Source organism: Artibeus jamaicensis, unplaced genomic scaffold (assembly GCF_021234435.1).
Source record: "Artibeus jamaicensis isolate MK-2021 breed Jamaican fruit bat unplaced genomic scaffold, CSHL_Jam_final contig_452, whole genome shotgun sequence".
NCBI lineage: Eukaryota > Metazoa > Chordata > Mammalia > Chiroptera > Phyllostomidae > Artibeus > Artibeus jamaicensis.
In genome coordinates this window covers 3785663-3799769 of record NW_026521837.1, presented here as the reverse complement: position 1 = coordinate 3799769, position 14107 = coordinate 3785663, and the positions used below count along the sequence as shown (strand labels likewise).

Here is a 14107-nt window from a genome sequence, read left to right as displayed (position 1 = left end):
ATGAAGACAGCCCAGAGTGAGTAGAAGGAGGGAAATAACCAAGATCAGAGCAGATTAAATGATGTAGAGACTAAATGAACAATATGAAGGATCAATAAATCCAGTAGCCAATATTTTGAAAAAATAAAGAAAATTCTCCCTGGCTGGTATAGCTCAGTGGATTGAGTGCTGGCCTCTGAACCAAAGGGTCACTGGTTCAATTCCCAGTCAGGGCACATGCCTGGATAGCAGTCCAGGTCCCTAATGTGGAGCATGTGAGAGGCAACCACACACTAGTGTTTCTCTTCCTCTGTTCCTTTCTTCCTTCCCCCTCCCTAAAAATAAATAAATAAAATCTTAAAAAAATAATAAACAGAAAATGGACAATTCTTTAACCAGGCTCATTAAGAAAAAAAAGAGAACCTGAATAAACAAAATCAGAAATGAAAGGAGAGATTACAACTGATACCACAGAAATACAAAGGATTATGAGAAATTACTACAAAGAACTATATATATGCCAAGAAATTGAAAACATAAATGAAATGGACAAATGTCTAGAAAAATATAGTCTTCCAAAAGTGAATAAAGAAGCAGAAGAAAGTCTGAACAGACTGATAACAGCTTGTGAAATTAAAGCAGTAATTAAAAACTCCCAGCAAACAAAAGAGCTGGACCAGATGGTTTCACAGGAGAATTTTACAAAGCATTTAAGGAAGAGTTAACCACTATCCTCAGACTACTCCAAAAAATCCTAGAAGAAGGAAGACTCCCAAACTCTTCTTATGAGGACAGTATCATCCTAAACCCAAAACCAGATTAAGACACAACAAAGAAAGAAAACTATAGGCCAATATTGATGATCATCATAGATGATAAAATCCTCAACAAAATATTGCCAAACTGCATCCAGCAATATGTTAAAAAGATCGTACACCATGATCAAGTAGGATTCACTCCAGGGATGCAAGGATGGTGTAATATTCACAAATAAATATCACATAAACAGAGAGACAAAAATCACATGATCATATCAATAGATGTAAAAAACAAAGCTTATGATAAGGTACAGCACACATTTATGACAAAAACACTCAGCAAAGTGGGAGTAGAGGGAGCATAATTCAACATAACAAAGGTCATATGTGAGAAAACTACAGCCAACATCATATTCAATGGGCAAAAACTTAAAGTTTTCCCAATAAGATCAGAAACAAGACAAGGGTGTCCACATTTACCACTTCCATTCAACATAGTAGAATATTCTAGCCACAGTGATCAGATAAGAAAAAGGAAAAAAGGCATCGTAGTTCAAAAGAAAGAAGCAAACTATCATTTGTTTGCAGATGATATGATAGTGTGCATAGAAAATCCTGTAGACTCCATCAAAAAACTACTCAACCTGATAAGTGAATTTGCCAAAACAGCAGGATACAAAGTCAATATTCAGAAATTGAAGGCACTTTTATACAACAAAAACAAGATATAAAAAACAGAATTAGGGGAAAAATCCCATTTGCTCTAACAACAAGAAAAATTATGTACTTAGAAATAAATTTAACCAAGAAGGTAAAAGACCTGTACTCAGGAAACTACACAACACCAAAGAGAGAAATTAAGACACAAATAAATAAACCATATACCGTGTTCATTGATTGGCAGAATTAACATCTTCAAAATGTCCACACTACCCAAAGCAATGAATAGATTCAATGCAATCTATATTAAAATACCAATGACATATTTCACAGATATAGAACAAACATTTAAAAAATTTACATGGAACCATAAATGACCTAAAATAGCCTCAGCAATTTTGAGAAAGAAGAACAAAGTAGGAGGGATCACATTCCTCATATCAAACTATATTACAATGTCACTATAGTCAAAACAGTCTGATATTGACATAAGAACAAGCACACAGATCGGTGGAATACAATAGAGAGCCAGGGAATAAACCCAAGTCTCTGTGATCAATTAATATTTGACAAAGTGGTCAGGAGCCAAAAAATGGAGTAGAAATAGACTCTTCAACAAATGGTGTTGGTAGGTCTGGACAACTGTATGCAAAAAACAACAAAAAAAAGAAACTCGATCACCAACTTACACCATACACAAAAATAAACTAAAAATGGGTAAAAGCCTTACATATAAGTTGTGACACCATAAAAGTTCTAGAGGAAAACATAGGCAGGAAAATTTCAGATATTCCGCTCAGCACTTTTTTCACTGATATGTCTCCTAGAGCAAGGGACATAAAGGAAAGAATAAACAAATAGATCTATATCAAATTAAAAAGTTTCTACATGTCTGTAGAAAACATCAGCAACATGAAAAGAGAACCAATTGTATGGGAAAATATATTTGCCAAAGATACCTCAGACTAGGGTTTGATCTCCAAAATATATAAAGAACTCACATGACTCCACACCAGGAAAACAAACAATCCAAGTAAAAAATGAGCAAAATACCTGAATGGGTACCTCTCCAAAGAGGACATACAGAGGGCCCAGAGACATATGAAAGAATGCTCAGCATTGCTGGTCATCAGAGAGATGCAAATTAAAACCACAATGAAATACTACCTCACACCGGTCAGAATGGCCATCATTAACAAATCAACAAATGAATGGTAGTGAGGTTGTGGAGAAAAGGAAACAGTAGTACACTGTTGGTGGGAATGCAGACTGGTACAGCCACTGTGGAAAACAGTATGAAATTTCCTTAGAAAACTAAAAATGGAACTGCCTTTTGACCTGGCAATTCCACCACTGGGATTATATTGTAAATATCCTGAAACACCAGTACAGAAGACCTATGCACCCCAATGTTCATAGCAATGTTATTTACAATAACACTGCCAAGTGGTGGAACCAACCTAAGCGCCCAGCAGCAGATGAGTGGATAATAAAACTGTGGTACATTTACACAATGGAATACTACACAGCAGAAAGAAAGAAGGAGCTTATACCCTTTGAGACAGCACGGACGGAACTGGAGAGCATTATGCTAAGGGAAATAAGCCAGGTGGTGAAAGACAAATACCATATGATATCACCTATAAGTGGAACCTAATCAACAAAACAAACAAAATAGAACCAGAAACATGGATATAAAGAATAAACTGACAGTGATGGTGGGGAAGGGGATAATGGGGGAAAGAAGGGGAAGGGCCAAGTCAAGGAACATGTGTAAACAGCCATGGACAGAAACAAAGGAGGGCGGGGGGAGAGGTAGGATTGAATGTGGGAAGTGGGAGTTGGTAGGGCAAGGGAGATTAATGGGAGGATATTGGAAACAACTGTAATTGAACAGCAATAAAAATGATTTTAAAAAGTAAAGACAAAAAAAGAGAGGCTCTGTATTGAAATGGTAACTTATAAATGGTATCCTACCTGCTACCACTTTTTGTGTGTGTTTAGATATATACATATGTGTACATATGTATATAAGTTTTGGGAAATACATTTCTAGGACATGTTAACAGAGAGGAAGTAAGTTAACTTCCCCTGTTAGTACTTGTAATATTAAGTAAAAGCAGTCAGAACACAAAACTCTGTTAATGCTGTGGAAAGTAAAGTGAAACAAGAAAGTAATCCCAAATAAAATTTTAATAACATAGAAGAACATCAATTTAGAAAATGCACACCTAATTCTAGAAAGTGGTAGCCAGTGTGATTGTGGGGCCATGGTAAAATTGATTCACCTCTGTGCATTTTAAGATGCTGCAACAGAGGAACTAAATCACATTCCTGCCTGGAAACTGTTCAACAAAAATGAAAATACATGTAATGATCTGTTTCTAAAGACAAGATTTTAAATCACTGATTAGGAGGAATCAGAGTTCATAGGGGAACAAAGAAAAAACAGAGGATAAATCCTCAAAAGGAAGCCAAAGAAGGTAAAAGTGCTTTGGAAAAAGGAAAATAATATATAGTGATGGGGAATTTCCCTTTCAAAACAATAAACCTGATTTATTTAAAAGTAAAATACTATTTTCTAGATTAATATAGATTGCCTCTATTATGTTTTGTATATATATGTGTGTGTGTGTGTGTGTGTGTGTGTCCTATACCTAGTATCTGACAGTTTTGTTCAAAAAATAGCAAAATGAACTATGTTCCAAGATTGATAAAATACTAGAAAACCAGACTTACTTTATGTTCCACTGAGAGATGTACCACCTAAACAGTTTTCCAACAGGCTATAACTATGTTCAGAATGACAAGGTACTTTAATAACAAGCTTTAAAAATAGTTTTAAACTATTTTATTTCTATATACATATTTCATACTACAAGGCTGCTTTAACAGAGAAGATCTTGGAATTTTGATATGTTGCAGACATTGCTGTATATATATTGGCATATATGCATATATATATCTGAGTGAAAATATTAGATGGTATTATGATTTTTTCTTAATAATTCCTCAAAGAATGAAAACTACTTAAAGCCTAAAAACATTCCTCATAATTGACTGCTTTTCTCAGAAAGTTTAAATAATTTAATTTTATTTTTATTACTTCATTTGTTTCTGTACCACTTATGAAGTTTACAGAAATTATTTAATTCATGTTTTAGAGATGTATAAATTTTAAAGTTGTACTTATCCAATTTTTTTGTGAAATAGTTGCATCTATACTGTGAGTGGAAGATTATTATCTATAGTTTTTATTTTTATATCCTACAAGCACATTAGTACAGAATATTTAGCTGAAAAAACACTTTGAGTTATTTATGTATACAATCTATTTGGAAATATGACAAGGTTTTTTTTTTATTTACTTATACAAGAAGGTAAAATTCTTTACTATCTCATGTATAAAATAAAGCTGGAAGCAAAAAAAAATGAAGAAACAGAATTTCGATAACTTTTTACATTTTGTACTAAGTTTTATTATTGATACAATTCAAGATATATCTTTCCCCACACATACCATTAGAAAATTAGTTTAAATAATATTTGAGTGTGAAATAGAAGCAAAGTAAACTAAAGTAACAATACAAAACATATCTTGTATTCGAGCACCACCTTGAATTAGAACACCATCCTTTTCACTTAGAGGAAAAAGATGGTCTTGCTAAGTCTTGCAGGGTGTTTCACTGCTACCTCACTTTTTTATATGGCTTTCCTTCTTTGTTGTTTAATTGCATTCAGCTTTATATTCTACCAAGGAGAACCATACTTTAAAGAAATATCAAAATTATGTGTCTACTCTGACTCTTAAAAAGCTTAAGAATTTGACCTTTAAAATTTTATTTTAACCTGGAGACAGATCATACATCCTTTCTGAATACATTTTTGTATGGTTTAAGAGAGTTCTAGAATTTTTCTCAACTTTTTCATTTCCATCATAGAACTAGTGTGTGACTTTGAGTTGGAAAAAATTCTAGTCTAACTATGCTTTTAAAATAACTTATTCTCTCCTTTTTTCTTTTACCCCTTCCTCTGCCCTTTCCACTGTCTCTTTTTACAGATTATTAGTTTATTAAATGTCTTCACACCCCAGAAAACTTTGGAGGAGTTCCAAGATGTGTAAGTAGCAAAAGTCATGAAGGGAGAACATAGCACTCTAATAACTCAAGGGAAATTGACAAAAATCAAATAGATGAAATCCATTGTAGAGATCAAAGGGACGTAAAAGCTGGCAGTAGATGAAAAGGATCTAGTGATAGGACAGGGGTTGTTTCTGGTGTTATTTTCCAGAAAGATGTCTCTGCTTCTTTCTGGTCTTCTGGTTCTTTGTGCTTTGTTATTCCATGTTCTTGGTTCAGCTAAAGATTTATTATTTATTATGTGTTTTTATTATTGTTGATTCTGTGACATTTTTAGAATGAGTCAATATATTTTAAGAAATATTAATAAAGAGGAACAAATAATCATTATCTTTAATATTTATTTTTATTTTTGTGGTACCTTTGACTTTGTGTAAAAAGAATGATCTACTTATAAGTATAGTGACAATAAGCAGAGGAGAGGAAGTAAACACCTTGTCCTATTTAATACAGATATGTTACATTTAATGGAAGATGCTACATTGAATATTCTTTTATTTGTAGAGTCTTAGTACTTGAGAAACAGTTTCAGGAAATTCAGGGAAAAGTGAGAACAAGATGAAGGTAGAAAATATATGAACAGGAATCACACACTAATAAAAGCTCCTTGTATTGACAACCTGTGGTGGAGTTACCACGCGAAGCATGTACACAAAACTTGGAAGCTTTTTATATTTTTCATTCAGTCCAGTGTGGAGCTGGGAAGTAAGGAAGAATTCCAGATTTAGGAGAGGATTCTGACTTATTTGAAACAATTCACAGGTGATCTGGAACTAAACTGGATTTACCTTGCAGTTACTTAGTAATGGAACTGATGGATGCAAACTTGTGTCAGGTGATTCAGATGGAATTAGACCATGAACGGATGTCTTACCTTCTATACCAAATGTTGTGTGGCATCAAGCACCTTCACTCTGCTGGAATTATTCACAGGGTAAGAACACCTACTACAGATTTATGATTGAGATGCTTTAGAGAAGAGAAACCAACTGTAGATGATTTCCTTTAATTAGGGGCTTGCTTAAATGTATTGTCCTCCCTCATTTCTGTAATGACAGAATTAGCACATAGTTCACTCATGTGTAGGATACCTTAGCTATACTGTGGTTGATTTTGTTTAACGTTAGCTCATTGAGAGTCAGCTTCTGAGAAACCTCTTGTTTTCTAGCCCTTTGATTGGTAGAAGTCACATACGCAGTTGAAAGAAGACAGTACATTTACGCAGTTCCTTTCTGACACTGTAAAGATAGCTGCCCTGGTTTGCTCTCCTGTCAGGTCTAGAAATGAAATGTAACTGAAAGTTTTATGTTATCAAAAGGAGGAGGCTAACTGATGACAATAAATTTTTTTTCTAAAAAGTCTTTCCAAGATGAGCCTAAATTGTAACAATGATAGTACAATTCCAGGTTTAAAAATGTTAAAGGCTTCGAATTCCTTCTCTTCTTCCTATTGTCAGGATCTAAAACCAAGTAACATTGTGGTCAAGTCTGATTGTACATTGAAAATTCTCGACTTTGGACTGGCCAGGACCGCAGGCACAAGCTTCATGATGACTCCTTATGTGGTGACACGTTATTACAGAGCCCCTGAGGTCATCCTGGGAATGGGCTACAAGGAGAACGGTAGGGATGCTTCTGAGTAGTAGTCACGGGGACTGCAAAGGAAATGAGTACATGTTCAGATAGCCAGAGTAACATTCTCTTTCATGTATATGAATATTTTTAATAGGACTGCCAGCTTTCATGTTCAGAGTTTTTTTTAAATACTACTAAGGGAGGATCACTTTTTTAAAATGTGAACGGTGTTTCTGAGAAGTAAGCTTTGCTAGAAGAGCACTGACATGTTATAGCTAAAAAGAATTGTCAATGGAGTCTGACTACACTGTCAGTGGATACTGATGAGCACACATGCTTTACATACTGATAAAAATTGCTGTTTAGGTTGCTGCTCAGCTCAGAGCGAGTACAAAAACAGAAAGGTGTCCATCTATTACATCTAACAATTTGGCTTTATGTCATGTCTTAAGAGAAATGGCTGTAAGCCTAGGAAAAGAAAAACAAAAATACACCACAAATCCCTGGAACTAGAACCTTCACAAATGTACAATGAATACTCAATTTAGAATAATCCAAATTGTTCAGGTAGGATGAAAGTTTCTTTACTACTTTAAACTGTTCTATAAACAATATTTAGAGTAGCAATTGCCTAGTAAATTTTTATAAATTCCAAAAATCATGGAGAGAGAAATATTTTATACCACTGCTTTCATAAGGAAAATATAGTACTCAGGGACACTTTGAAACAAAAGGTAGAAAGAGTATTCAAAATGTACTCCAATATAATTTTATTGATTAAAGTGAATGATTTATAAGTACCTATCAGAAAACATTATACTATATTATTTTGAAAAGAATTGAAAAGAATATCTATAATAAATAATACAGCATATTAAAAATAACATGTTTAGGAATTAAAGTAGTTTTAAATTAGGATTTTTATATGTACTCAATAACTTTCATACTTATTTTATACTCTATTCTATTTAATCCTAGCAGTTCCTTTTTTATAAGTTCTATAAGAATAATTATCATTGCATTTTTATGTGCAGGTACCAAAGGTTACTTTTATGAAAATTTCCTGACCACCAAAGTTAAAAAAAAATTTGTGTACTTCCAGATTAGAAGACAATACTTTGTGCATTTGTATATTTTTTAAGATTTTGTTTATTTATTTTTAGACAGGGTGGAAGGGAGGGAAGAAGGGAGAGAAACATTGATGTGAAAGATTGAAAGACAAACATCAACCAATTACCTCCCATACATTGCCCAATCAGGAACCAAGCCCGCATTCGAGGCATGTGCCCTGACCAGGAATCAAACTGGTGACCTTTCACTTTGCAGGATGACATCCAACCAATTGAGCCACACCAGTCAGGGCTATGTATTTGTTTAGAAGAAGAAAAAGAGTCAGCTCCTAGGAAGGCCGGGTTCACTTTGGTAGACAATGGAAAAAGTCTGTTACCTTTTGACTTGGAAGAAGTAAATCTAGTCCTCTTCCCAAAGCAATACTACATCTCACTTATTTGGAAAATCAGATATTAGTATATATTCTTCACAGGTCTTTTTTAAATCAAATCAAGTAAAAGGGAAACCAATTTATAAGGTCAAGAATTCAAGGATCTACAGAGGTCTCAGAAGCTCTGAATTTGCCTATTACGACTTTTAGGATCTTTGCTGCATAAATGAAGCATAATCTCATCTCATCCCTTCTTTCCTCACTAGCAAGGGTTGCAAGTTACTGCCTTAGTTTTTGTTTTTGTTTTGTTTTTATCTCTAGATCCCTGGAGAAACCACACCTAGTGCCCTTATGCTATTCTCCCACTTACGAGTGAGAGGAAGGTTATCATGCAGAAAAACCCGCTTGCTTCCACTTCAGGCATGTCCAGCTAACCTGTGCACCTAACCCTGCCTTCCTTCCCCATGGAGCGTTTCAGCCTAATGATTTTGCCCTCAACTTCCCTTTGTCCTTACTAAAAGCTAGCTGGAAGAGGGGAAAAATTGGGAAGAGAAGGTGAAGCATGTTAGGTTAACAAATATGACAAATCAAAAATAAGTATACATATATAATAATTTTAAAATATCTTTAACACCTTTTTTTTTACTTCCAGTGACTCTTTTAAATGTGCTAATTAATCTCATATTTTTTTGAAATATTTCAAAGAGAAGCTAAAACTGGTATTTATTAATAAAAATTACTTTTGGGGGAAAAAACTAAGTCCTGAAACCAGGGATTTGAATATTTCTGTCTTGAAACTATAGTTTCAGCCACTTCATAGTTGCTTGAATTTGACTACAAGTACAAAAAAAGATCTCTTTCCCCTATTCCGTGTAACTGAGTAGAGTATAAAACGGAAGTGCCACCCATACAGATTGATAAAGATGCTGTTGGTTTAGTTGTTGCTTTTCCATGCAAACATTTCATGGAACTAAAGAGGCTATCTAAGGCATAAAGTACCCATAAAGTAATTTTTTAAAATTTATTTGAGCTCTTATGCTAGACATTAGTTATGTAGTATTATAGAGCTGGTTGCAATTCATCTTTTTAGCCAATTTTTGATGGGAAACAAAAATTGTACCTTGTAATCAAATGTTCTTTTTTCCTTCTCCTTCAGAGATCAATTATCTCAGTTAACTTTACTTTCCTCCCTTTTCTTCACTTCCCTGTCTCCTGTTCTAGTGGATATATGGTCTGTGGGATGCATTATGGGAGAAATGGTTCGCCACAAAATCCTCTTTCCAGGAAGGGACTGTATCCTTGTACCTTTTGCTGCAGCTTTACATGTTTTGCTCTCTCCCTTTAAACACATAATGGTTTTACCAGGAGAGTAAAGATAGAAGCAAAAAGTTGGGTAAGTGGTATAAGTATGATTTTTAAAAAAATGGTAATTTCTATAATCCGAGCAGTACTGAAGACTACCTTACTGCAACGATTTGTGTTAATAAAATTTCAATGGGTTTTTTCTTCTTAAATTATTTTTTGTCTATAATTCAAAGTAGCAATGCTATTTTTCATAAATAAGAGAGGCCACCAAGTTCCAGATGATTAAATTATATTTATTTTTATAAATAGAAAAGTAAGTCACTATTTGCAAGTATTTTCCATCTGCTTTCTAAGACTATTTTGTACATCTACAACAGTTAGGCATAGTAATTTCTCTCCTTGCTGACATCTTAAGCTTCTGAATTTCTCTTGACACTACATGCAGTCTTAAATAGGTCATTATAACACTTTCTCCTTAAAACATGAACTTCCACATTTAAAATCATAATTTTTATTCAAATTGCTGGGTGTCTGGTGGGTTTAAAATAGGCCTCCCTCACTTGACTTGGACATGTGAGTTAGACATAGATAATTACTTTCCAATGAAATGTAGAATTTTTAAAAGCACTGTGGATATGAGTTCTACCACTGAGTCCTGTGCTAGATTTCATCAGAAATATCTTGAAGCAGTATTTATGATTTGCAATGATTAAATGAGCTGGTATATTTCTGAAGTGACCAAAAGCTTACTCCTAAACACAGGGACATGTACTTTATTATATTATGTAGATAATAAAGTTTATATATTAATAGAGGATGTACTTTTTTAAAATATAGAAATACCCTTAATAGAGGATGTACTTTTTTAAAATACAGAAATACCCTGCTAATACACAATAGTAAAATCTAAGTACAACAATAATTAAAAACTTTCACAATAATAATAAAAGATTGCATTCAATGTATTTATTATATATGACTTTTCTTTGAAAAAGAACAATAAATATGTGATATATAATTCTATTAAGCATTGTGTTTGACTAGTAAGAAAGTTCTATGAAGGAACTCTTTTATTGTATAAGAAAAATTATGATTGTTATTTAGTAGAAATAAAAATAGAAGAAAATCTATGATAATTGAAACTTGGACTCAATATGAAATTAATACACAGTGAATATGCATTTATGTGGGCATTTATTTATTCTGCTGGATATTAATGAGACATTCTCTAAATTCTAGTAATAAAGTAAGAGTAATGACATCTAGAACTATACTGCCCAGTAGGTAGACACTAGCAACATGTGACTACTTAGCACTTGAAATTATGGCTGGTCTGAGGTGAGATATGTTATACATGCATAATACATACTAGATTTTGAATATATAAAAGGAAAGCATGTAATATATCTCATTAATAATTTTTCTCTTATTAAATAAATAATTTTATTTAATGAGATCATTTTATCTCATTATCTCATTAATAATTTTAATATAAGATGGAGGTGGGGAGCACTGAGGGGTGGGCTGGGATGGGAGTAAAAGACAGAAAACTGTACTTGAACAATAATTAAATAAAAAAATTTAAAATACAAAAAATGGCTCTTTGCCACACATAAAAAAATAATTTTAATATAATCAAAATATGATTATATTTTGAAATACTTTATTTTAATTTATTTATATTTTGAGGATCAAATATATATTCAATGTAGCTGATTTAAAAGGAACTTCTTTTTTTTCTCCACAACCTCTCCAACATCAATTTCAAAGAACCTATGCACCACAATGTACACAGCAGCACAATTTACAATAGCCAAGACTTGGAAGCAACCTAGGTGCCTGTCAGTAAATGAATGGATCAAAAAATTGTGGTACATATATACAATGGAATTCTATGCAGCAGAGAGAAAGAAGGAACTACTACCCTTTGCAACAACATGGATGGAACTGGAAAGCATTATGCTGAGTGAAATAGGCCAGGCATTGAAAGACAAATACCATATGCTCTCACCTTTAACAGGAAGCTAAACAACAAAACAAATAAGCAAGCAGAATAAAAACAAGGACACTGAAATAGAGAACAAGGGGACAGTGACAAGAGGGGAGAAGGGAGGGAATTTAAGGGGAAAAAGGGGGAGGGATTTAGAGGAACAAGTACAAAGGACACAGGGACAATAACTAAGGGGGGTGGAAATGGGAGGGAGGTGGGGAGCATGGGGTGGTGGGCTGGGATGGGAGAAATAAACAGAAAACTGTACTTGAAAAATAACTAAATAACCCCCCCCAAAACAAAGAAAAAAATAAAATAAAAGGAACTTCTTAATCAGTACTTAAAGTGAAGTTACACAGCCACATCTCTGTAATCTTTTAAGTTAGAGAAATACAAAAAGTCAGAATGCCTCATTTCCATGTGGCATTGGACACATAATCTTAGATTTTCATTTGCATGGTTCTTGGAGATCTAATTTAACTCTTCAGACATTTATCTGGATTCCTTTTTACTTAATTTAACAGTATTAAAATTAAAAGTTAGTGAAATGAGGAAAAATCAAAACACTTTTCAACCCAAAATAACCACTCAGAAAGTAAGGAAACAAAGATAATAGTGTCATATTGATTCTTCTGAAAATTGTTCTCTTGGAGGTATTTTTCCCCTTTTTATTTTAGTTTATATTTTAGAACAGTGTTTGTAACTGCAAGTAAGTTGTGCAAAAATCAATAAAAGTATAATCCTAGAAAATGAATATATCCTAATATATAAAATATAGATTGTAATAAGGGTTTGCATTCTGAATTCCTTTATTTCAAGCAATGATTATAGGAAATATCAGTCTTTGAAAGCTAGTGCCATTTATGATAATGAGCCTGAATGAGAATCTAAAAGGTAAACAGGGAAGTTACATAAAAACATTTGTAGTGCAAAACATTTTGCTTAGCTTAAATTCTACTTAAATATAGATAAATAATTTGAGGTGCAGTGGGTTAGAACTGCCATCATATTGAAAATGTATAAATTTGGATTTAAATAATTCATTTTAACTATAATTAAAATGACAACTTAATGTTGTAAGTCATGGCCACATTTTAAAAATAAACTAAACCATAGAAATCCCTATTAAACAATGAACAACATGTACTCTGCTTCTCTCAAGTTCCATTAATATTTACATGAAATCATTATCATTTTATGAGTATAGCTTCTTATCAAGAATTGAGAAATCAAAGCATGAAATTAGCTTCACTAATTTAAACCATGATAGTCAGACACAAGTTGAGGGGCTGGCTGATGGAGGTTTTATATTAGGAGGAGAATTGCACCAATATTTTAGCATTTAAATGAGTCCAGCATTTACTGGAAGTAATATCAAAGATTAGTATATATTAATAAAAGTATGTGATTTTTTTACTACGTCTATGATTCTTCAGAGACTTAAGAAAATGATCATCGGTTCTCTTATCTTACATGAGACAGTTAGAGAGAAAAACCTTACCAAGGTTATAGGTATATATCCTAGACCTATAAAGACAAGTCGTTAAGGAACCAGGAAATAATTTTTCAAGAATATATTTGAAGAAATAAAGAAAAATCCTCAAATTATTGAATGTCATATATTTTCTAAGCTTAAACAAGAAAATTAGGAATAATCAAAGTTAAAGAAACAAAATTTGGAGGCTGTGGATTATTATATCCATCTAGTGCAGATAGATACTCTTAATCTTTTTTTACCTCTGTGAATAACTGCTTACTTCCTGATGAACTTTTGCAAGTAATGAATCACTTGTTTGAGTCTGTTCCCTAATAATAAAATATTACTATGTTATTTCAAACAGTATATGTTATACCCCAAACCATAAAAATCATAGAAGAAAACATAGATAGCAAAATTTTAGACATTGCTGATAGCAATATTTTATCAGATATATTTTTCTAGACAAGGGAAACAAAATAAATAAATAAATAAATAAATAAATAAATAAATAAATAAATGGGACTACATCAAACTAAAAAGTTTTTGCACAGTAAAGGAAATCATCAATGAAATAATAAAAAAAAACCCACAGAATGGGAGTGCGTATTCACCAATACATCTCATAAAGGGATAATATCCAAAATTTTTAAAGAACTTACAAAACTAAACACTGAAAAAAAAACAATGAAAAAATTGGCAAAGAACCTGAATAGACACTTCTTCAAAGAGAACGTATATATGGCCAATAGACATATGAAAAGATGCTCAATGTCACTAATCA

General features: G+C 32.8%; 1 protein-coding gene across 4 annotated transcripts in view; it reads left to right on the top strand.

Annotated features, from left to right (window-relative positions):
- The window catches only part of MAPK10 (mitogen-activated protein kinase 10), a 340107-nt gene that overhangs the window by 243653 nt on the left and 82347 nt on the right, over positions 1–14107 (top strand). For 3 of the 4 annotated variants that reach the window (XM_053666317.1, XM_053666318.1, XM_053666319.1), the window contains 4 exons: positions 5458–5516; positions 6332–6470; positions 6993–7158; positions 9773–9844. In XM_053666317.1, coding sequence (XP_053522292.1) covers positions 5458–5516; positions 6332–6470; positions 6993–7158; positions 9773–9844 — 436 coding nt within the window. The remainder of the gene's footprint in view (positions 1–5457; positions 5517–6331; positions 6471–6992; positions 7159–9772; positions 9845–14107) is intronic. The other variant, XM_037163882.2, reaches the window with a different exon arrangement.